This window comes from Vipera berus, assembly GCF_964194415.1.
Source record: "Vipera berus genome assembly, chromosome: 3".
NCBI lineage: Eukaryota > Metazoa > Chordata > Lepidosauria > Squamata > Viperidae > Vipera > Vipera berus.
In genome coordinates this window covers 118,653,371-118,679,291 of record NC_138204.1, presented here as the reverse complement: position 1 = coordinate 118,679,291, position 25,921 = coordinate 118,653,371, and the positions used below count along the sequence as shown (strand labels likewise).

Genomic DNA, 25,921 nt, shown 5'->3' with positions numbered 1-25,921 from the left:
AAATATCCAAGTCTGAGTATGGTACTTCTAAATCATATTTATTTTGACAGCATAGTAGAAAACATATACCATGGAACAGATGGAATTGGCAGCAAAATACAGTTATCATTGTTGTCTAAATGTTTTTTGCCTGTCCAAATCATGCTTAAGTAGTAAGGGGGGCTTAATCAGGTGTAATCTTTATTAAATCTTTGTTTTGTATCCTTGATGTCCCCTTTTTCAACTTTTTCTGTTTGATCTAAACAATATGTGCCTTTGGGAGACTGCAGACCTTGTATTTTACAAGTTTTTCAGTTGTAAAAATAACCAAAGATGCTAATATTTCCTTTGATCTATAATCAAGTTTTGGCTAAAAATTTCAGTTGCTGCTTTTTATTTTAATCTTTATTACAGCTTTAGATCCTGAAAACTGATTTTGTTTACTATTAGACCAAGTTACTTTAAACCAATCCTTAAATAACTTTGCAGGAAAACAATAGAAAGAAGTTAAATCAGTACTTGCATATCAAATCGTATTTAAATAGCTTTTAACTGTAGACAGTGGCTCTTCCATGGTAAATGAGACTACAGCATCTCTTAAAAGTTCAAATTGAATAAAGACAAAATATAGACCAGCTTATAAGCAGAAAGAAAACAAAGTGTGAGATTGCAAATATCACAGCAAAACTATTGTAAAAGTAGCATGGTCAAGGTGTGAAATATTTACAATAAAACAGCCACATTAAGAGAAATAAATCACACTAATCACAATTAATAACAACTGTAAATAAAATGAATCCAAGTGGAAATTTGAGTGTTGTAGATGAGGTATTACTAAATGCAACTGGGCATGTTTGTAGTAGTGGCAATATGACAGAACATGAGTTAATATATCACAGATTCCTCCACTACAAGAACAGTCCTTTTTTTCAAATGGAATGTCCTATTGTTTCTCCTCAAAAATCAAATTGATTAATATTGGAAAAGATGGCTGGTTATTCAACTGAAATAGGTCACAATGTCATAGAAGTACACTCATTATTGTGGCTTATACTGCTAAGTATCTGTGTTCATAAATAAATGAAAAATATAATAAATTGATGTCTTTAATGTCTGATAATGAGTACTCTACTGCCTGTTTGTATTTTATAGCAAGGCAACAGCCTGAATGCATGAGCTTATATATAGTTATGATATTATATTCATTGTATAAAGCAATGTTTTGAAAATTAAGTCATAAGTGTTTTCCAGTATTCTAAATTTTTAGCTGAAAAATAAATATGACAAAAAATGCAAAAAACAATGGTCTTCCATCTCAAATATACTGTACAAAATATACTTAAATTACAGACTTAGTGTTACATCCTGATATATAGCAGACTCTAATAAAAAAAAACTCATTTTCCTGCCGACTACAGTAATGAATATCTGCTCCAGTGGCTTCTTCCAATCCAAAGTAAATAACTGGATTACATTTTTAGATGATTTCTCCGTTCTAGTCCAGGAATGTAGTCTTAAAACCTTCTGATACTTAATTACCAAATGCTATTTTACTTGAACAAGACTACAAATTAACAGACAAGTTAATTTAAATTACTGGAAATATATCAGACAAATTTCCAATAATTACTATATTCATAAAGCTCCCTACATAAATATTAGTTTAGCTATTACCTTTCTTTGAAATCCCTTTGAAACCTTTTTTTTTAAAAAAATCCCTTTGAAAACCCTGTTAGATGTTTTTGTCCATTTTATGTATACAATGTTTGCATCCCATTCATTTTTAAGAGTTTATTACATTATAAGATGCCCAGTTTGGAATTTAATCAGGAAGTGCCTGAATTGAATTAAATATTTAAATCTAACAAAATATTAATTCATTTTATGGTGCAACCTAAGCATATGCACTCAGATATAAGTTGATCTGTGTAGGATTATGTAAGTTTATTTCCCATTAGCTTCAAAAACTGGTCATCTCTAGTACATATATCATTGACTACAAAATGGCTAACAAAACAAGTAGAGGGCAAGCACAATGTACTATTTAAGCTGCTGGGCTAGTACAATGAATCTTATTACATTAACTTTGGACCAGGCACTTTCAGCCCAACTAACCTTACACAATTGTAAATACAGATAGAATCTAAATTAAGTTTCCCAGTATTATCAGTAAACAAATTCTTAAAGTAATAAAACGAGTTTCAGAAACAAATTAGATACCAACATAAAAGTACAGTCAAATTCTGCCTGATCCATCCTGGTAGTAACATATAAATTTTTTTTGTAATCCTTTTAGAAAGTCGAGACATGGCAAAACCCTTAACTGTGGAAAGATGTAGAGTAGGGGTGTCAAACGGCCAGCCCGCAGGCTGGTTGCATCATACGGAGGCCACGTCCAGCCCAGCTCTGACAACGCAAAAAAAAAGTTGCGATACGTCACAACACGTCACGTGACGTGGCGAGTTAGACATCTGTGGTGTAGAGTATGGACATCCAACCTTTGGGCTTGCCAGGGCCACAATGAGTAAAGAGAAACTGTTTGGGGCTGCATATAACATACATAATAGTTAATGTATATAAATCATATAATAATGTTAAAAGCTTATGAACTTGTGAGGTCTCATCACCAGCAATCTAGGGAGTCATGAGGCCCATGAGCTGCAGGTTGGATATAGCTGCTGTAGAGACTCTGACAATTGCTAAGAGAAAATAAGGCTGTAAAAAAAATTGAACTTGCTGAAAAATATACAACCCTTTTGTTCAAAGCCTTCTCTGAACAGGTGTGAATGCATGTAGAAACAAAGCAGATCTTAATTAATGAGGAACATGTGAACAATATAGAGCACAGGTCCCCAACCCCCGGTCCGTGGACTGGTATTGGGCTGCAGCATGCCAGCAACCGGTCCGCACAAACAAGCACCAATAAGCAAAGTCCCATCTGTGGGATGCAGGCAGTACACAAAACCACGCATTCTCCGGTCCGTGGAAAAACCTTTCTCCACAGAACCGGTCCCTGGTGCCCAAAAGGTTGGGGATCTCTGATATAGAAGGTTCTCATATAAATATAGGTTTCCCAGTATATGTTCTTTTTATTTTGTTTTATATTTGATGTGTGGTTTTAAATATTGGTCTTTGCCTGTAAATAATTTCATATATAGAATCACCTTAAAACTTTTAACAAATGAAAAAATAAATTAGAAATGTTGAAAAGGCCCTTCAGGCCATGAGACCAAGAAAGACATTTAATGACCCCCAGTCCACATTTGGCCTTTTGGCTGTCATTGTCCAGCCCACATGAGGTTAATTAGAAATTAGATATTAAATATAAACAAGCCTGCCACGGGTAGAAGCTGAGTTCATCTCTGCAGCCACTGTGCATTCCTTCAGTAGGCTGGTAGCAGTAGAAGGGTGAGAACTGTTTTTTTACGCTTGCGCAATGCTAACATCTCACCTAGAGCAGGCTGAGGAGGCAGCAGTGGTCATCTTGTGAAAGGACCTGGGCTTTGCCATCCATCACTGCCTTGGTCAAAGCAGGGGCTTGTGCATGAGTGGGTAGAACAAAGCCAGGAGCTATTGGTTTAGTCCTCCACAACAGCCCCAATTCCTCCTCCCGCCCCTTGGAAAAATTAATTGCTCATCCCTGCTGTAAGGTGTATCTTAATTTATATCCAAATCTGGTTCTGTGGTTCAAACCATGGAAAAGCCAACCATCAGAAAATTAAAACAAGTTAGTGCTAAAAGTTAGAATAAGCTAAGAAATTTGTAGTCCTTCAAATTCCTGAATTACAGCTTCAGATAATTACTTTTACCATTCTGCCTGGATCTGCCAGGAGCTTTAATTCAGCTGTGTATGAAATGGAAAATATATTTTGTTTCATTCTGGATATTTCTGATAAATCATTTCAGATTAGCCAATGTAAGATAAGCAGAACCCAGAATATTTTGGCTACTCCAGTTTCCAATAAAGCAAAATCCAGAGAAAAAGAATGAATGGTGTTGGAAGAGCAGATCAAAGCCGTGTATTTCTCTCTTCTCCGGGTGCTCCCAACACAACCTTTACTTGTATTTAGAAGAAAACTAGAGATATTTCTGAACAGGATGTTTGATACAACATAGGAAAGACCTCTACCTACACCTATAAAACTCTTGTTTTGGAAGAAGAAGAAACAGCTCAATAGAGAAGATCTATATGACCACAACAAATCTATCACTACCACATATGTACATATCCTTTTTTAGTGACAGATATCAAAACGTGTGTGAGTTATTTCAGATTAGTATGTCTTATACAAAAATCCAGCATCAATTTGTACATAAGGCAGTGGAGAGATACACACAATATATAAAAACATACTGTTTTCAAGAAGAACATCTGCTTTTCTACTTTTAACAAACATTGAGTAACATGAAGAGGTCTGGAGTTATTTTTTTCATTTTGTGCTGGTGTCAAAATGATGCTTTGAGTTGGGGTGAAATGATATTGGCCAGCACAATGTACTTTTTTCATCAAGGTATAACCTTAACAAATGGAAACAGCTACCTTTATATAGCAGTTAGTTTAGATACAATTAATAAAATAATGTGGATTAGTAATAGCTATATTGTATTACTATAAATATGCCTTGAAACACAGCAGGAAGAAAATTCTGGACAAATTTATTTGTAGACAGAGCGGCTAGAGCACTCCTAATCAGATCTAAGTTACTTGTTTTGGCAAGTTTATTATATCGTGATGTACCAGGTGACAGATCACTGGAAATCCTGAGGAAAAAGTTCAGATTTTTAATATATTTCAATCCCAGACCTCTACTGATTTCTATCTCTAGAATTCTGGAATTGGCAGTTTCTAAATGTAATACATCATCACCATCACTGAATTATAGGATTCAAAGGGACATTGGAGGTTCTAGTCTAACCTTATGCCCTTTGCAGGAATCCTCATAAAGGTAGTCCTTACTTAATTATGCTAATTAAGACCAGAAACTCTGTCATTAAACAATGTGGCCATTAGTAAAAAAAAGCCCCACAGATACATACATAACCACACTGCCTAACAATGGCAGTTTCAACAGCCCTACTTGCCCTGTGCAATATTTTCTTGAAGTATTATCCTCATTATTATCTCAATTTCCAGTGGAAATCTGCATAAAGCAAAAGAAAAAGGAACCTTTTATAGGAAATAATAATAGATAGTAGAGTTCTTGCAACAAGAACAAGGATTGGGAAACAGGTTCCTATCATTTAAAAACTCAAACTGGTCTCTTCAAAATATATACAAAGACAGAAGACAGACCAGGGAACCAAATATAAGATTTACAGCATAAAGATAGTCCTCAACTTATGACCACAATTGAGCCTAAAATTTCCATTGCCAAGCAAAACAGCTAAGTGAGTTGTGCCACATTTTACAACTTTTTTTGCACAACTGGTTAAGTGAACCACTTAAGGTGAATCATTTGATTGTTATGTGAATCTGGCTTCCCCCATTGACTTTGCTTGTCAGAAACTAGCTGGGAAGGTTACAAATGATCACATGATCCCCAGACACTGCAACTGTAATAAGTGCATGCCAGTTGCCAAGCACCCGAATTTTTATCACATGACCATGAAGATGCTACAATGGTCGCAAGTGTGAAAACCAGTTATACGTCACTTTTTCCATTGCTGTTGTAACTCTGAACAGTCACTAAACAAATGGTTGTAAGTTGTGGACTACCTGTACATTTATTTCAATGCTGACATGTGAATGGCAAGAGACACTTAACTTTGGAGCTTAAAATTCTTTGGCCTTGTCAGATTGGAGAATTAATTTTGTTTATTCCGCAGAATTTCTATGACATTACTGGATTTATGGAACTGAATTTGCTTTTAACTAGGCAATTCCCAAAATACATGTGCATACCTCGTGGAGAACCATATCATTACAGAATCTGATGCATGTCAATTTATCTTTTGTGATACAGAAGTTGAAAACAAACTTCTATGAAATAGAGGGTTATTTTTTCAAAATATACCATATATTCAAGCTCTCAGGAAGAAGCCTTCTACTGTAGGTTTGCAAGGAGGGATATTCAGGTAGTCAATGATCTTACAGATTGAAACAATATTTGTGAGGGTACTTGGCAACCCAATTTAAGATGAGAAAGATCACATCTGAATTAAGCCACAGAGTAAACAAATTTTGGTGAACCTTGGTGCTGAGGACCTTCCATTCTTCCCCTTCCCTTACTTAGTCATGAGGAATTCTCCAAAAGTTTCTACTTTTGAAACTAGATGCTTCATAATAAAATTAAATCTAATTTGGTTTAGATGGTATGACAATCCATAATCAGAAATAAGAGCTGGAGTATTTCTGTAGTTATATAGAAATATGTCTAACAGTGACTGCTGTAGCTTAGTCAGAACACACACAGCTATAGTTTAGCATGATATTCAAATATTTACAGTGAAGTGAACTCAGATTATTTCCCCGTTTCACTTACCAGTCATAGAAGCCAGGTGAAGCAATATTTTTATGCAGTAACTAAATTAACAGAGTAATGAGTCAAGACATTTGACAATATAAAATTAGCATTGGACAAACTAAAAAAATCAGTATGCGTTATTTACACACATATGCACACATGTGCCACCCTTGAAACAGGAATCATACACTCTAGAATGTCCTTTAGAATCCCCTACCAGGGCTGCACTTATTTCAGTATATCTATTAACAATAGTGTTCAATAATAGTAGGTGGATCAAATTAGGCTACTCCTATCTGTTAACTGGAAAAATGCTTTGTCTTCCAAGCATATAACTGCTACAAAAGAAAATCCTTAGTCCCAGCAAGTTCTGACATTTGGAAATAGCAGGAATTCTCATTATAAGGAAATCTCTAGGGAGATTCTAATATACATCCTGTGATATTAGCTACTTAATAGTGATATGCTTTCTATTATTAAATATCCCTCGGGGGGCCTATTAATCTCTTATAGCCACCAGAACCGCACATAGACAATCAGCATAATAAAAAAGACGGCAACAGCAGCAAGCTTGGCATAGGTGGAACGCATGTTCAGATATTTTGCATCCTGGCGGTATTTCTTGGACAAACTGGACAGATTGTTTGCTTTGGAATCCAATACTGTTTGAAGAAAAGATAGCATGCAAACAAAAATATTATATTCATGAAATGTCAACATTATTATTTATAAGATAGTAGATCTAGCTCCAACCTCTAAGTGTTTAAGACTGACTTTAGTCTGACATATATGATTCAATCTTTTTCACTGAAAAGTTTGCTACATGTTATAGGTTTTCCTCAAGCAGGTAGGAAATTTTGTCTTTCATAATCAACACTTTTTAGATTAACGGACAATGACTTAAAATAATTATTATAAGCTACAAAAGGGAATTCATGGAAGTCAAATTCTTTCATTTCCCCTAGCAGTTACAAAACCTTTTGAAAAAACTCTGAAAGGCTAGTGAACTTTTATAAACAGTGGGATGAGGCACTGCGTTTGCAAAAAGGAAGTTTCTTATTCCTTCTTCTCCCCATCAACTACCCCCAATCTTTACATGATGTTTTTTGGTGTGTGTGTGTGTGTGTGTGTGTGTGTGTGTGTGTGTGTGTGTGTGTGTGTAGTCAAAAATGTCTTTTAGAAATACAATGTCTTTTGCTGTAACTTGATAAATTGACCAAGAAACTGAAACATTATCCAGCAAAATATTTAATTCAGAAGCTGCTATCATTAAGAATAATTATAATTCAGATAAATTAACTTCCATAAACTCTTTGGATTATGGTATAAAGTAGTTTTTATCTGCATGAACTATTAATTTTTCTATTTCAAAGTGTGTTTATCAATTCTCATTCCATATAGTGGATATAAATCTGTTAAAATGCCATGTGTTTGAGATGTAAAAAAAAACAGACTAAGATCACTTAAGAATATTTTCCTCCTTTAATATAATATATAAGCTGTATAATTCAATTGAAATGCAAACTGAAATGTTGTAAGGGAAAAATAACAACAAAATGTGCCATAACATGGTTGCCTAAGTGTGCACTCCCTTAAACTAATACTTTGTTAAAACACCTTTTGATTTTATGACTGCATTCATGATAGGAGCCTATCAATATGAAATATCTTGCTTTGGGAAACTTTGCCCTCTCTTCCCTGCAAAAGCATTCCAAGCCTGCAAGATTGCAAGGGCATCTCTTCAGCTAACCCCACTGTCAACTGCTCCATTGGTAAGTGCAGCAAAAAAAACTTCCGGGACATTGTTTTTCCTTTACTTTACTGATAATTCCACATAGACAGAAAAGCAAAGCCAGTTTAGACATAAATCATGGTCTAGAATTGATATGATATGGACATCTTTGGAACTTAAAACGATGATACAAGAAGTTGAGGTAGAAACTTAATGTTTGGGCAGACCATTCACCCAATAAAGATGACTTGGAGAGGGACTTGGAGATGGTCCTTGAATAAATCTATATTGAAAGAAAAAGAATTCCTACAACTAGCGACAAAGGAAATGGATTTTTTTCTTCAAAATAAACAAGAAGAAACATCACTTCAAAATGTGTGAGATATACAGCTAAAGCATATTTCAGAGGGTTGGCTATAACTTACATCGCTAAAAAGAATAAAGAAAAGAAACAACTACAGTTAAACTTGAAGGAAGAACTCAGAAAGCTAGAATCAGAATTACAAATAGATCCACAAAAGAAAATACTTAAGAAACAAATGGAGATAATAAAACACAAATTAAATTTAGCCGAGATGGAAATAATGACTCAACAGATTAAAAGGGCTAAACAGAATTTCTTTCAAAACGCCAACAAGCCGGCGAGATGGTTAGCATATAGACTGAAAAAACAAAGTGAAAAAAAATTGAGAAACAAGCTGCAAGATCCCAAAGGTGAATTACAGTTTCAAAATGATACAATCAAAAAAATTATTAAAGATTACTATGAAATGTATTATAAGGCAGAGGAAATTGCAAAAGAAAAAATACAGCAGTACTTAAAAAAAGCAGATTTACCAAAAATTCCGCAGAACATCTGAAACATATTAAATGGAAAAATATCAGTGGTGGAGATTATAAAGGTTATAAAAAGGCAAAAAAAGGATAAGACTCTTGGTCCAGATGGATTACCTGCAGAGTTTTATACATCATTACAAGATGTGTTAAGCCCGCTTTTGAAAGAACTGTGTAACGAAATTCTCCTGGAGGCTAAAATACCAAATACATGGACTGAAGCCAATATTACTTTAATACCTAAAGAAGACTCTGATTTAATGCAAATAAAAAATTATAGACCAATATCATTATTAAATGTAGATTACAAAATCTTTGCTTCAATAATGGCAGAAAGACTAAAGAAATTTTTGATTGAATTTATACACACAGATCAAAATGGTTTCTTACCTAAAAGACAGATAAAAAATAATTTAAGAATGATTTTCGATGTGTTAAGAGTATTATGAAATTCATTCAGGGAAACAGATGGCTTTAATATTTCTTGATGCACAGAAAGCGTTTGACAACGTAAACTGGCAATTTATGTTTCAGCAGTTTGCAGAAATGGACTTTGGAAAAAACTTTATAAATGTAATCAAAACAATTTATTGTAAACAAACTGCCAAAATAATTGTAAACGGGGATCATACAGAAAATGTCAATATTAAAAAGAGATGCCCACTATCTCCATTATTATTTATACTAACACTGGAAGCACTGAATAGAAACATCAGACAAGATACAGAAATTAAAGGACTGGAGATAAAAGATGAAAAATACAAATTACAAGCATTTGCAGATGACTTGGTTTTTATATTGGAAGATCCATCAGAAACAAGCACTAAACTCTTGGAGAAAATAGAAAAATTTGGAGAAGTGGCAGGGCTGACAATAAACAGAGAAAAGACCAAAGTGCTAACAAAGAATTTAACAGAAAAACAAAAAAAAAATCAACTAACAAAAACCAAAACCAAATCTTCAATAATTAAAAAAGTTAACTACTTGGGAATTTACGTAACAGCAAAATGTGCAACAGTAAAAGAAGATAACTACGTAAGACTGCTAAAACAAATAAAATTGGACTTGGAAAAGTGGAAAAACCTTCAACTGTCAGTGCTGGAGAGAATAGCAACAGTGTTGGAATTCTCTCAGGCTCCAGACAGTGCATCTGCATTTCTCAATTCCTTCCCAAGCCACCCATACATTCCAATCACTCCCTGGTTTCTGTTGTCTGGTTGCGAGCAGGTATGCATAGAGAATCAGCCATGACACCCACAGATTTTCCATTGGATTCAGGTTTGGACTCTGGATAGGCCAGTCCAAAACTTTGATCTTCTGGTGAAGACATTGGGTTAGGACGCTGAGCTTGTCGATCGGAAGGTCGGCAGTTTGGCGGGTCGAATCCCGAGTGCACCGTAACAGAGTGAGTACCTGTTACTCGTCCCAGCTTCTGCCCACCTAGCAGTTCGAAAGCACGTAAAAATGCAAGTAGAAAAATAGGGACCACTACGGTGGGAAGGTAATAGTGTTCCGTGCGCCTTTGGCGTCTAGTCATGCCGGCCACATGACCATGAAGACGTCATCGGACAAGCGCTGGCTCTTCAACTTTGAAACAGAGATGAGCACCGGCCCCTAGAGTTGGAAACGACTAGCACACATGTGCAGGGGAACCTTTACCTTTATGCTTTGGGGCATCCTGTTGAAAAGTGATGTTCCTCTTCATGTTCAGCATTTTAGCAGAGGCCTAAAAATTTTGTGCCAAAATTGACTGATCTTTGGAACTGTTCATAATTCACTCCACACTAAAGCCCCAATTCTAGCCGAAGAAAAGCAGCCCCAAAGCATAATGCGGCCACCACCATGCTTCACTCTGGTTATGATGTACTTTTAGTGATGTACAGTGTTATTTTTGCACCATACCATTTGGAATTATGGCCAGAAAGTACAACCGTGGGCTCATCGGACCAAAGTACATTTTCCCACATGCTTTTGTCATACTTTATGTAGGTTTTTGCAAACTGGCTTGGATGTTTTTCTTTGTAAGAAAAGGCTTCTGTCTTGTCACCATATCCCACAGCCAAAACATATGAAGAATATGGGAGACTGTTGTCACACATAGTACACAACCAGAACTTGCCAGAAATTCCTGCAACTCCTTTAATGTTACTGCCTGCCCCGACAGCCTCCCATTTCTTCATAATGTCATTTTTGTGCCATATTTTCTCCACTTGTTGATGATTGTCTTCACTGTGTTCCATGGTATATCCAATACCTTGGAAATTTTTTGTACCCTTCTCCTGATAGCTTCCAATAACAAGATCCCTTTGATGTCTTTTAAGCTCTTTGCAGATCATAAAAAGGTAAAGGTTCCCCCGCACATGCGTGCTAGTCATTTCTGACTCTAGGGGTGCTCATCTCCGTTTCAAAGCCGAAGAGCCAGCGTTTGTCCGAGGACGTCTCCATGGTCATGTGGCCGGCATGACTAGACGCCAAAGGCGCACAGAACACTGTTACCTTCCCACCATAGTGGTCCCTATTTTTCTACTTGCATTTTTACGTGCTTTCAAACTGCTAGGTGGGCAGAAGCTGGGACGAGTAACAGGCACTCACTCTGCTATGCGGCACTCGGGATTCGACCCACCAAACTGCCGACCTTCTGATCGACAAGCTCAGCGTCCTAACCCACTAAGCCACCGCGTCATATGCAGATCATAGCTTTTGCTATAAGAGGCTGCTGAGTAAATGTCAGAAAAATCCTGCTACAACAGCTGAACTTTATATGTGCTTGATCAATCACTCTGATGGCAGGTGTGTACTATTTAACGCAGTCTGAATCTTATTGGTTAATTCTGAACGCAGCCACATCCCCACTTATAAAGAATGGTGTACACTATTATGCAACCATGTTATTGTAAGCTTTTTTATTGTTCTTTTTCTCCAAGAGGTTTCAGTTTGACTTTTTTATATCCACTGTAGTTTCTACTTAGAAAGACTATGTATGGTATGAAATATTTTTTATTTACATGAAATGTTAGTTTTTGTATTCAAAAGTGTTTATAACAATTAATTCTTATTCTATGTAATTTCTATGGAGAAAGCCCATGTTTTTAAGCAGAAACATTTTCATAGAGGGAAAAATTACCAGCACCTCCATGCTGTTTATTCTCAATTACAAAGAGAATATTAGCTGCTTAATAACATTGCTACCTAACTGCATCACTTCTTCTCCTGAGTGATAATCTCCATTAGGAAAATTAGTATTACAGAAAAAGCAAATGGGAAATCACTCTGAGAGGCAGGCAGTAGCAACTCTGAATTATGTAATACTGCTTCTCTAAATTATGCAAATATTGTGATGTTGGCAAAGTTAAATTGCATGAGCACGTAATAGTTGCCTTTAAAAAGTGGAGGAATCAAGATCTTTAGGTACAGAGATGAAAAGTGTTGTTCCACTCAATCAGGTAAAGAGTGAGTAGATGGGGCAGGGGAGGAATTCCTTCAAATCAGAGTTGAATCATGGTGACTGCCTAAACAGGTCCTTGCAATTTTCTTGGCAAGATTTCAGTGACTTCTTTGTGCCTAAGGTAGAATTAGAACTCGGTCTCCCAGATTCTATCCTTGTGTCTTAACCCTTTCGTCTACCTAGTTCTCAGTATAATACAGTAGGATACCATTGGCTTCATTAACCTATTATTGAGGCACATGTTCTGCCTTCCTGTGCTTTGTCAGCCTATGTACAGTAAGAAGACTTTTGTTCTAAATATTTTAACATTTAAAATTGACACTGGAGAGAATACAACACCAGTTGACTGATGCAAGTAACATCAGGCAGAAATGATCAAAATTAATTACATTTATTCAGAGTGACAAAGAGTAGAAATAGTATAGAATCTCAGGGCTGGAAGGGACCTTGGTGGCCTTCTAGTCTACCCCCTTGCCCAAGGGGGGAGACATTGATGGGCTGCATAAAAAAATTAATAAAAAATTAAAAAAATAGATAAGCTGTTCCATTGCTTAATTTTTCTTAATGTCAGGAAATTTCTCCTTAGTTCCAGATTGGATCTCCCTTTAACAAGCTTCCATCTATTACTTCCTGTCCTACCCTCAGGTGCTTTGGAGAATGTCAACCCCCTCATCTCTGTGACTGCCCATCAAGTACTAGAAGACAACTATCATGTTACCCCTAATCTTACTCTTCATTAAGCTAGGCATACCAAATTCCCTTAACTGTTCCTAGCAAGGTTTAGCCTTTGAGTCCCTTATCATCTTTGTTGCTCTTCTCTACACTCTTTCTAGGGCTTTGGCATCTTTTTTGTATCACGGTGACCAGAATTGGATGCAGTATTTCAAGTGTGGCCTCACTAGTTCAGTATAGAGCAGTACAATCCTTTCTCATGATATTAATTTGTTGTTAGCTGCGAAGTCGTGTCCGACCCATCGCGACCCTATGGACAACGTTCCTCCAGGCCTTCCTGTCCTCTACCATCTTCTGGAGTCCCTTTAAGCTCACGCCTCCTGCTTCAGTGACTCCATCCAGCCACCTCATTCTCTGTCGTCGCCTTCTTCTCTTGCCCTCGATCTTTCCCAGCATTAGGCTCTCCTCCAGTGAGTCCTTCCTTCTCATTAGGTGGCCAAAGTATTTGAGTTTTAGCTTCAGGATCTGGCCTTCTAAAGAGCAGCCAGGGTTGATCTCCTCTAGGACTGACCGGTTTGATCGCCTTGCAGTCCAAGGGACTCGCAGGAGTCTTCTCCAGCACCACAGTTCAAAGGCCTCAATTCTTTGGCGCTCAGCCTTCCTTATGGTCCAACTTTCACTGCCATACATTGCAACTGGGAAGACCATAGCCTTGACTATACACACTTTTGTTGACAGTCTCATGATATTAATACTAGCCCTCTTTTAATGCAGCCCAGGATTGCTTTCTTGGCAGCTGCAGCACACTGCTGGTTCATATTTATGTTCACTAGGAGACCACGATCCCTCTTGCAGTTACCATTGTTGAACCAGGTACCACCTATTCTATAGCTGTGCATTTGCTTTTCCCTGCCTAAGTGCAGGATCATGCTTTACTCTCCACTGAACTGCATTTTGTTGGCTAGGGACCTAGGGGCCACAATGCTCACGTCTGATCTTTTTGAGCCATAAGTCTGTCTCCAAAGCTGTTGGCAATTCCCCCCATTTTGATGTTGTCCTTCTGTTCCCTCATGTAGATAAATATTGAAATGGTGAAAAGCAGTGGGCCCAAGATAGAACCTTGAAGTACCCCACTGCATGCTTCCCTCCATGCACCGTGTTTCCCTGAAAATAAGACCCAGTCTTATATTATTTTTGCCTCCAAAAGAGGCATTAGGTCTTATTTTGAGGGGATGACTTATATTTCTCATGACACCTGCCTCACCTCGCAGCGGTGACACCAGCAGCCCCATTGTCAATGCTGCAAACATTGACATGTTTTTGCATGGACAATATAAGAGACAGCCTGTTACTTTAATTGCTTCATTTGGGGGGAAGGAAATCTACCCGGATGTTGTGAGAAGATGAGAAAAGCCCACATACAGAATGGGAAGTGAAACCTCATATGTAAAACTAATTGGATAATGTGATTTATGACATGTAGATAAGGGCAGGAATTGTGTGTGTGTGTTATGATGGGTTTGGGGGGGGAGGAGATTTCAGATTCTGGCATCCCTCCATGAGTGCCGATGTCTCGTTTCATTATTAAGACTTTTGAGATAAACAATGTTTGCATTTGATTTGAACTGTCTCATTTATCGGAACCATGACACTCATCCAGCAGGAGTCCACGTGGCTGCCGGCCCATTTCTGCGGTCGCTCACGCAACACATTGCACCACTGTCACCACAATGAAGCAAGGCAGGTGGGGGAGGGATGGAGCTGCCCCATGCACCCTGTACCCACTTACTTCAAGGATCCCCCAGCCAGGCCATTCCTTGCTCAGCAACCTTCCCTTTCATTCCCCTCCTGAGCTGGACTGCCATGCTATGGTGGATGGGTGGGTTAGGCCCAATCCCCCTCTGCCATTTCAGAGCCAGGGGGGAGTGATGGCGGAAGGCTCCACTGCTGCTGTGTGCCACTGGAGGGACTTTCTTTGCAATTCATCCCACAGATCACCTACCCAGCGGCAGCCGCCTCCTCCTTCTCCACCAACTCTCTTGTGGCTTACGCAGTGACTGGGAGATGCAAGCCTCCCCTGCCGCCTCCCTCTGCTAGCCCTCCGTCACTGCCACTGGAGAGAACAGAGTACGGGGAGGGGAGTGGCTCTGTGCAGCAATGCAGAGCACTTGCTTGGTGCCCTGCGTCTCCCTTCTCTGTTCTGGAAATGGCAGCCCCATTTACTGCCACTTCTCCTGGTACTGCTGTAACATTTGGCACACCACCGCCCAGCTCCTCTCTCTTCCCGAAAGCATTTCTTCACTAACCTGCTTTCCAGCTCTGTAGCATTTCTCTGCTGCTGCAGAGAAACGAAGTTTGTGGGACTAAAAAAAATTCAGTCAGACCTTTCAACTTTCGAGATTTTTTTTCCCCACAAGAAGTTGGAAGTCTGACTGAACTTTCTTTAGTCTCACAAACTTTGTTTCCCTGTGGGAACAGAGCTGGAAAGCAGGTTAGTGAAGAAATGCCTACAGGAAGAGAGAGGAGCTGGGTCGTGGTGCGCCAAACTCTACAGCAGCACTGGGAGGAGAAGCGGCAGAAAACGGGGCTGCCATTTCCAGAACGGAGAAGTGAGATGCAGGGCAATGCAGAGTGGCGAGCAAGTCCTCTTCTCCGCTCTGCATTGCTGCACAGAGCTGCTCCCCTCACCATTCTCCCTTCTCTCCAGTGGCGCTGACGGAAGGATGGCGGAGGGAGGCAGCAGGAGAGGCTTGTGCCTCTCATGGCACAAGCAATGGGAAATTTGGCGGAGGAGGTGGCACCTGCCACTGGGCAGGTGATCTGTGGGGCAAAGCACGAAGCAAGCACCTCCAGCGGCGCACAGTGGCAGGGGAGCCTTTCTTCGTCACTTCCCCCTGGCTCCGAAATGGCGGAGGGGGACCAGGCCTACCCCGCCCATCCTCCATAGCATGGCAGTCCGGCTCGGGAGGGAATTGAAAGGGAAGGTCGCCGAGCAAGGAATGGCCTGGCTGGGGTGGCTCTGAGGTAAGCGGGTGCGGGGCATGTGGGGCAGCTCCATCTCCTCCCCCACTTGCCTTGCCTCGTTGTGGCAGCAGTGGCACGACACACTCTCCTGCCCCATTGCAGCAGTGAAGTGGGATGGAGTGGGCAGGGTCCTAACTAGGGCTTAGGGCAGGGCTTATATTAGGCCCAACCCCCAAAATTAGTGTAGGTCTTATTTTGGGGGAAACACGATAGATGTAGTTCCATTAAGGACTACGCTCCGAATGCGATTGGTCAGCCAACTGCAAATCCATCCGTTGGTGGCACTGTCTGTTTTACATGATGGTAGGAATCTACACTTTCAGAATTACTTCCAGTTTGGGAAAGATTGTTAACTAAGCTAACTCTGGTGGACCTTTCCTCATGAAGGTTTTCCTCAGACTCAGAAATAATGGTTAGGAAAAAAAACAGAAATTATTTGCTCTCTGTTATGTAAGCAGAAACTGTTTTCCCCTATGCCAATTATTTGTCCATGGGTCAAATAAAATGACAGAACACAGCAATAACAGACACCTGCTGCTCTGTCTGGCTGCATTCTTCAGCTAGCATCACCTTTCAGCTAGGCAAGATAATTGCTTGCTTGCTTAATCACTGACTAAAACAGAAAGAGAGTGAACAAGTAGAAGAAGGGCATGGACAGGTGAGATGAGGATATTTCTATTGGGAAATATATGTTCTTCTTATTGTCTCCTCTAACAAAAAGAAAGGGTGCAATAAGGCTAACTAAAAAGTAGTGCAACAGAAATAAACTACCCCACCACAGACAAAAGAACAATGCCAAGGAAAACTCCCCTCCGCCCTGTGCGTTCCCACAGAGAGGGCCTCCTCAGGGTGCCTCCGGTCAGAGAATGTCGGCTGGTGGCCCCCAGGGGGAGGGCCTTCTCTGTGGGCGCTCCGGCTTTATGGAATCAGCTGCCGGCCGAGCTCCGGACGGCACCTGACCTTCGCTCCTTCCGACGCGGTCTGAAGACCCATCTATTTGTACAAGCTGGCCTGGCCTGATGGGGATATGTTGGGGTTTTACTGGGGATTTGTAATGGGGATTTTTATATTGTATATTGTTACCGAACTATGAACTATGGTGCTGGAGAAGACTCCTGCGAGTTCCTTGGACTGCAAGGCGATCAAACCGGTCAGTCCTAGAGGAGATCAACCCTGACTGCTCTTTAGAAGGCCAGATCCTGAAGCTAAAACTCAAATACTTTGGCCACCTAATGAGAAGGAAGGACTCACTGGAGAAGAGCCTAATGCTGGGAGATTGAGGGCAATAGAAGAAGGGGACGACAGAGAATGAGGTGGCTGGATGGAGTTACTGAAGCAGGAGGCGTGAGCTTATATGGACTCCAGAAGATGGTAGAGGACAGGAAGGCCTGGAGGAACGTTGTCCATAGGGTCGCGATGGGTTGGACACGACTTCGCAACTAACAACAACAAATTGTTACTGACTGTTTTAACTGGGCTATTATTTAATTCTTTTTTTAATTTTTGTATTTCGTATTTTTTATGTATGCCCTGTTCACCGCCCTGAGTCCTTCGGGAGAAGGGCGGTATACAAATACAATAAAACAAACAAACAAAAGAATGAAAGCCACGGGGGGGGGGGGCTGGAAAATCTTGACAGATGGGGCACTGAGAATTAGGCAGCAGCATCTTTTCCAGTTCCCTATAGTCTGATAATGGGCTTTGCCATGTTGTTGACTATTTCCAATCACCTACTGGTTCCTGCCTGCCTTTGCCTACTTTTTATTTCTCTCAAGAAAAATAACTGACAAGTTACACCATTTCTCAAACTATTACCAAGCTGGAATGAACAACTCCAATCGATGGATTAAAAAATACTGTTCAATAAGCAGTGCTATTGATGCATGCTTATTATACATTGCACTGATTCCTCAGCATGAAATAGTGTCACTGCAACTTAAGATCACAAACGATTTAGAACTTCTCACAAAATTGTAATTTTCCTAGTCTATTGGTTTGTTGGTTTTTACAAAATAGAGTATATATTTGCATGCTATGTTTCAAGTTAATTACCAGAGGAATTAAGTACATGCTATTAAAATACAAAGAAAAACTAAAAGGCCTTCATATGCTGTCCAAAACAGCAGAGTAGCTGCACATGCCATATTTGTTTTTTCTCAGTATGCATCTTTTGTTGCCTTTTGAGGATTAGGATGGTCCTTCATTATGTTCAGGAAGTATTATTTTATGCAAAGCAGTTTGCCAGTTTTATTCTGCAACCATATATTTAAACTTCTCCCGAAATGGGCAATAGTTTATGCTATGGTTTTGCAAACTGTGTCTGTGAAACCCTAGGATTCCACAATAATAAGATGGGATAGAGTGGTGGGATCTATAATAGCAAGATAGAGCATAAAAAAAAGAAAGTTCATAGAACAGGATCTATGGCCTGAAAAAAAACTGAAAACATCTGGTTTATGGATCCCTGTACCTGAAAGAGTTTCGCCTCGTTGTAAGACTTCTTCAATGTTGGCTACCATGATTCTTTGTACATCTTGTAACTCTGTATTAATAGACCCAAGATTTCTTCTTGCACGGCTATCTATATACAACTTCTTGGTTTTCTGGATATAGGTGTCTGGAATAAAAAAAATTGTTCATATAAGAGTATTCTCTTTCCAAATTCTTAATAATTTGTATTCTCAAATCATGCCATAGAGAGAACTTATTACAAGGAATGGAAAAAAGGGTGGGTGCAGGAGAAAGAACTGCTCTAGGGAAAAAAAATACAATGAACATCTTGTCTGTTAATTTTCCCAGCAGGGTTCAGTAACTATATTGTTAGCAAATATAGTCATTAACCACAATATAACCTGGTTATCCTATATTCAGTTTAAATTAGTAAAATAAAACTTCTCAAGTACAGGTAGTCCTTGTTTAGTAGCTGAAGTTATGACAGCACTGAATGAGAAGACCTATGACCAGTCTTGTTGTGACAGCCTTGTGGTCACATGATCATGATTCAGTATTCAGCAACTAGCTGACAATTATGATAGTTGCAGCATTCTGCAGTTACGTGATCACCATTTGTATCCTTTGCTGCCAGTGTCCAACAAGCAAAGTCAACGGGGAAGCCATCAGTAGGATGCAAATTGTGATCCTGTGACATCATGCTTAACAGTTATGCAGAATTCACATAAAAATGGCAACCAGAACCATCACAATTGCTGTCATAAGTCATGTGACAACACGTGACGTTGCTCATTATAACCACATTATTTAACAATAGAGTTGCTGCAGTTTCCATTACTGTTAAGTGAGGACTACCAATGCTGCAATGAAATGTAGTCTAATAAGGCAAAACATATAGATGACATAGGAAATGGTCCTGAAGGATAGGAGGAAGAACTGCTATCAAGGCAACAATCAGATAATCTGTTTCTTCCAAGAAACTAGTTTGAGTAAATGTCTCAGTCCCTCCCTAGCTCACACTAATCTAATAAAAGGGAGGAAGGAGTAAAGCGCTTTTAGACTTGCAAGATTACATTAATATAGCTATTATTATAAAAGAAGTCCTAACTAATATAGCATTGGTTTCTTAATCTGGTCTACCTTCTGGGTTGACAGAACAATATAAAATGTCAAACACTTTAAATGCAGAAATCACTGTTTACTGTGGTATATTATTCTATCTCTTTGAATCAATTCATGTATATGCCACACAATCTTTTTATCCCATCAGTTGAAGCAGAAATCAGAGAATAATTTAGATACGCAATTCTGAATGTATTAGTAACCTATTAAAAGAAAGAAGTGGAATGAGCCAACTAGGAAGGGGCATTGAGATTACCAAAGAGTTGGCACTGGACTACTATCCTTAAATCATTAATCTGAAGAAATAAATCTCACCAAACTCAATGAAAGAATAGGGTCTGGACACCGTTGGCACCTTTTTTCCATGTTGTTCATCAAATTCTGAGTGCAAATCTTCCAGGTATGCAAAAGCCATTTTTTTGGGGAAAGCAGCTTCACATAGTATCAGATAACAAACTCCTTTTTCAATAATGTAACTATAAATGGAGATATAAGCCAATTGTTAGCCTGGAAGAAAAATGAACCCCTACCTTGGACTATTGATTTCAGTGGCCATAATGCAAACAGCATTCCAATCTATATTACAAGACACAAATTATATTTGGCCTTAAATTATACTTACTTCAGAGTTCTACTGCATTTTAGACAAGGACAATGGTGAGAAAAGCTCACACCCATGCGTGTCATCTTTTATCTTTAACTTTTATGTTTTATTGTTTTTATTCAATGGGCTACCCTTGAAGAGCATTTGGAAGCTTCATCTAGTGCAGAGTGCATCAGCGCAGAGTCTTTGAGGCTCCTAGAGTGGCCCATATTACACCGCTCTTCCAAGAGCTGCACTAGTTGCTGGTTTGCTTCTGGATGCCATTCAAAGTGTTGGTTATTACCTATAAAGCCCTGGATAGCATGGGACCAGGTTTTTTGAGAACCATGTCACCCCTATGGAACAGGCCTGCCCCACCCATGCCGTCAGTCAAGGAATTCCGCCTGGCAGGGTCCAGGAAAAGAGACTTCTCTGCTATGGTCCTGGCCTTTTGGAACATTCTGCCCCCTGAGATAAGATTGGCTTCCACCCTCCTGACCTTCTCCAAGAGCTTGAAGACCTGCCTCTACCAGTTGGCTTGGGGGAGTACCACACTGGAGGTGGTTGATCAACTAATAGTGGCTCCCACTTCTCCCCCATCTGTTCCTTTCCTCCCCATTCTTTAGTTTTAGTTACAATCTGTATTTTCATTGTGATTTTATTGCAGTTTTATATATATATATATATATATATAGGGACGCGGTGGCTCAGTGGGTTAGGACGCTGAGCTTGTCGATCAGAAGGTCGGCAGTTTGGCGGGTCGAATCCCGAGTGCCGCGTAACAGAGTGAGCGCCTGTTACTCGTCCCAGCTTCTGCCCACCTAGCAGTTCGAAAGCACGTAAAAATGCAAGTAGAAAAATAGGGACCACCACGGTGGGAAGGTAACAGCGTTCCGTGCGCCTTTGGCGTCTAGTCATGCCGGCCACATGACCACGGAGATGTCCTCGGACAAGCGCTGGCTCTTCGGCTTTGAAACGGAGATGAGCACCGGCCCCTAGAGTCGGAAACGACTAGCACGCATGTGCGGGGGAACCTTTACCTTTACCTTTATATATATATATATATATATATATATATATATATATATATATATATATATATATATATATATATATATATATATATATATATATATATATATATATATATATATATATATATATATATATATATATATGTGTGTGTGTGTGTGTGTGTGTGTGTGTATGTATATACACACACACACATACATATACATGTATGTATATATATGTGTATGTATATATATACATATACATACATATACATATACATATACATATACATATATATTTGTGTATATACACACACACACACACACACACACACACACACACACACACACATACCTGGGGGGCTTTTGCCCAGGTTCGCCTGGTGCGCCAGTTACGGCCCTATCTGGACCGAGATGCGCTACGCACAGTCACCCATGCGCTCGTGACCTCCCAGTTAGACTACTGCAACGCTCTCTACATGGGGCTGCCCCTGAGGACCACTCGGAGGCTTCAGCTGGTGCAGAATGCAGCCGCGTGAGTTGTGATGGGAGTCTCCCGATACTCCCATGTAACACCTCTTCTCCGCGAGCTGCATTGGCTTCCGGTTGCCCTCCGGGTGAGATTCAAGGTGCTGGTGATGACCTATAAAGCCCTAAATGGCATGGGCCCGGATTATCTAAGGGAACACCTGCTGCCAGCGTCAATTTCCCATCGTCCTGTGCGCTCCCACAGGGAGGGCCTCCTCAGGGTACCGCCGGTCAAGGATTGCCGACGGGCGATCCACAGGGGGAGGGCGTTCTCTGTGGGCACGCCTGCCCTATGGAATCAACTGCCAACGGAACTCCGGACTGCCCCCGACCTTCGTTCATTTCGCCGGGACCTAAAAACCTGGCTCTTTGAGCTATCTGGTCTGGACTGAGGGGTTTAATGTTATTAAATTGTGATTTAATTTTTGCGGCTAGACTTAATTTTATTTTAATTTTATATTGGATTGTTTTTAAATTTTGCCTTGTAAACCGCCCTGAGTCCTTTGGGAATAGGGCGGTATATAAACCGAATATGAATATATATATATATATATATATATATATATATATATATATATATATATATATATATATATGAATTTTTTTCATGTTGTAAACTGCCCTGCATGAACTTGCAGCAAGATGGGGGGGAAAACAAATTTAATATTAAAAATATTAAATATTATTATAATTTATTTGTTGTCAGCGATCCAGAGTTGTTGAGAGTCAGGTAGCATGATGTTTAATAAATTATTATTACATCTTTAACTTTTCTCTTAATGTTCTTCTGTATCATTCTCTTAGGAAAAAAATGTAAAATATTTTGTAATATATTTCTAAACTGGCTATGATTTTCAAAATGCAGAGAAAGAAGTGGAGAACAACTTATCTCAAATTTGATAAGACGCAGCACAAAGTTCACTTTAAAGGTTACAGTACGGTGATATAAGCAGCAAAAGATTATAGGTTTATAGCCAAAGAAATGGACCATAGAAAGGCAAAAGCAAAAAAGAAGCTAAAGCTAGCAAGAGAACCAAAACCAGCAAAAAGATTTTCTTTAAATATGTAAATAGCAAGAAGATGAAAAATGGGTTGCTGGACTCACTGCCTATTTCAGATGGAGAAATGTTAGTAAATTACCATGCCAAAAACAAAAGAACTCAATTCCTACTTTGCCACTATTTTTTATATCCAAAGGAAAATGTTATTTCAGTAACACAAATTGCAAACAGAAATATATTACATTGGGGAGAAAAAAATGTAGGAGACAAATATAAAATGGGTAATTCGCGTCTTGAAAATACTACTTCTGAAAAAGACTTGGTTGAATTCATTGACAAGCTGAACATGACTCAGCAGTGTAAATATAGCAGGTGGAAGGGCTAGTGCAGGAGTAGGCAACCTCGGCTCTTTTATGACTCATGGACTTCAACTCCCAGAATTCCTGAGTCAGCATAGCTGACTCAGGAATTCTGGGAGTTGAAGTCCATGAGTCATAAAAGAGCCGAGGTTGCCTACCCCTGGGCTAGTGCAATTCCTGGCCACTTCAGAAGCAACACGGTCTCAAAGAAATACCTTTTTCCTCTACTCCACTCTAGTGGATTTTTCTGAAGTAGTATATATGATTCTGGGCATCACACCTCTAAAAGGAGATTGACACGTTAAAATGGATTCAGGGGAGGAACCTATGCAATAGGCTGATGGAACTTAGGATGTTCAGAAAAGAAGACTTAGGGGAGACATGATCACCATGATCAGGTGCATAAAGGAAAACTACAGGAAAAATGGGCAAGACGTATTTTCCTAAAAACAAACCAAAAATAAAGAATACAAATTATAGTTGCCTGAATTTTATTTAGGAGAGCTAAATTGGTGTAGAGTTAAGGCTAGAAACTGGGACTCTATGAGCTCTAGTCCTGCTTTAGCACAAAGCCAGCTGGGTGACCTTGGTCTAATCACTTTCTCCCAGCAAACCAATTCTGAAACCCTTGAAAAGAAACTGCAGGGACTTGTTCAGGCAGTCACCAGCGAGAATCAGACAGAATTGAAGAGAAGAAAAATAATTCATCTAAGCCCAAGGAAATATTTCCTGATGGTAAGATCTGTACAAAAATGGAATATTCTACTATAAAGCTGTGGGTATTACATCACTTTTTAAGGAAAAGGTTTTAAGACAGATTTTTAAGAAAAATTGTGGACATATGGTTTAATAAGTTTTTTCTATACATTGCAGAGGACTGAACTAGATGATTCTTATGATCCATTCCGGGCCTAGAAATCCATGATTCTATGAACCTGCTGAGTTCTTCCAGACTGAGGAACTGACTCATGTCCCTGAATGCTCCTTCAAGAATCCAAGACCCTCTGAGGCTTACAAGGCTTACTTACAGATTACAATTACATTTAGGCCTTTCTGAATATCAGTTGGAGGGAAGAGTGCCCAATAACTCTTACATAGTTACTTGAATCAATATTTATTTGTAATAACTGAGGATATTGTCAAGCATTATGTTCCACTATTAGCTTGATACAATTATGCTTTTAGATTGTATAATTTTCAACAGCAAATGAAAATTATTGGAAGTTCTCTTCAGATCTCTCATATCAGTATAAAATAGTTTTATGTACAAGTGCATGTCCCTTGCTCACCTTTCTCCTTAATGTGAGCAGAGTAAATTTTGCAAAGGACTAAGTTGATAAATTGAGAACTGACTTTAGCAGACCAAAATCTTCCAAGACTATGCTTTAAAAAAGATACATAATGTTGCTTCTCTTAAAGTTTGAGAAACTCACCAACATTTGCTATTCATACTTACTGAAAAGTCATTGGTCCAGCTTCTAATGTGCATCTGGTAGGAGACTGTTCATTGAGCTTCCGAAACAATTGCTTCGCCTGGCTCTGATACTGCTGCAAATCTCGACCTGACTATGAAAAAATAACAACAGCCCCCCCAAAGAACAAACAAATCTCCAACATACTTCAACAAATTTAGTCAAATTATGGTGAATAATTAGAAAACAACCAGACCAAAACTTAGATCTTATGGCATCTTAAAACAAAAATTTGTGGACCATAGTCCACTTTATTAAATCAACTAGGTATCTATCTGCAGATTCCTGTTCGCCAATAGCATTCATTTAACAGGTTAAATAAAGGGGTGGGGGGATTCCTAACTGTATGATCCATCTTCCTCTAAGTGGGAGTGGGGGAGAAAGAGCTCAATTTAGACTCATTATCTAATGTTGTAATATATAGCAAAATTCACAGCGTTATTTCTAGCCTGGACAGCAAGCATTTCGTAGCAAATAAAGAAAAATTAACCCTAAGTAACCCCACTGATTTTATTCCTAAATGTCTTTCGATTTCAATGCTAGCATTTAGTGAGTACACTTTAAACGCTTAAGCTGCATTGTATATATTATTTAATCAGAAATTAAATCCTGAGTAGAAAGGAAGGGGGGGGAAACCCACAGTATCTCACACTCACCTGTTCATCTTCCTGCATAGAAGCCGCTAAAGGAAGCCCATCGGCCACCCGCGCAATCATCGTTAGAAGCACCATCTTCTTGGACGATCAATACCTACAGACTCGGTTTCCTGCTCGCTCAAGACTATACTGAGCTGGCCGGAAGCTGCAAAGCCAAGTTCCGGGTCCCTATAAGAACTCTCTTGCCTATTTCCTGTGCAATCATATCGCCGGTCAAGAGCGGAGGTTCCCAGACTTTGGGTTCCGGTAAAAAGTGACGGACACTTTTTTGTTCCTCTCACGAGTGGTGGTGGGGGGTGGTCATCAACAGCCCCGGCGTGGATCGTAAAGCATGAAGGTCTAAGTGTCACCCGCTTTAGCGGTGGCAGTTTCCCAACACAGTTACAGAGAAGTGCGGGAGTTTTAAGGACATCCCGATTTGGAGGGCAATATGCCAGGGGGTCTTCAAACTTGGCCCTTTTATGACTTGTGGACTTCAACTCCCAGAATTCCACAGCCAGGCACACTGGCTGAGGAATTCTGGGAGTTGAAGTCCACAAGTCAGAAAAGGGCCAAGTTTGAAGATCCCTGCAATATGCTATCGATG

General features: G+C 39.4%; 1 protein-coding gene across 1 annotated transcript; it reads right to left on the bottom strand.

Moving 5' to 3' along the window:
- Positions 1-21: 21 nt before the first annotated feature.
- LOC308665428 (vesicle-trafficking protein SEC22b) lies at positions 22-25,474 on the bottom strand. Its single transcript, XM_081323444.1, has 5 exons — positions 25,336-25,474; positions 24,664-24,773; positions 20,039-20,199; positions 18,621-18,767; positions 22-7,105 (listed from the first exon to the last, which is right to left on the bottom strand). Exons 1-5 carry the CDS (start codon positions 25,408-25,410, stop codon positions 6,951-6,953), a joined length of 648 nt encoding a protein of 215 aa, XP_081179570.1. The 5' UTR covers positions 25,411-25,474; the 3' UTR covers positions 22-6,950.
- Between the last annotated feature and the right edge of the window lie 447 nt (positions 25,475-25,921).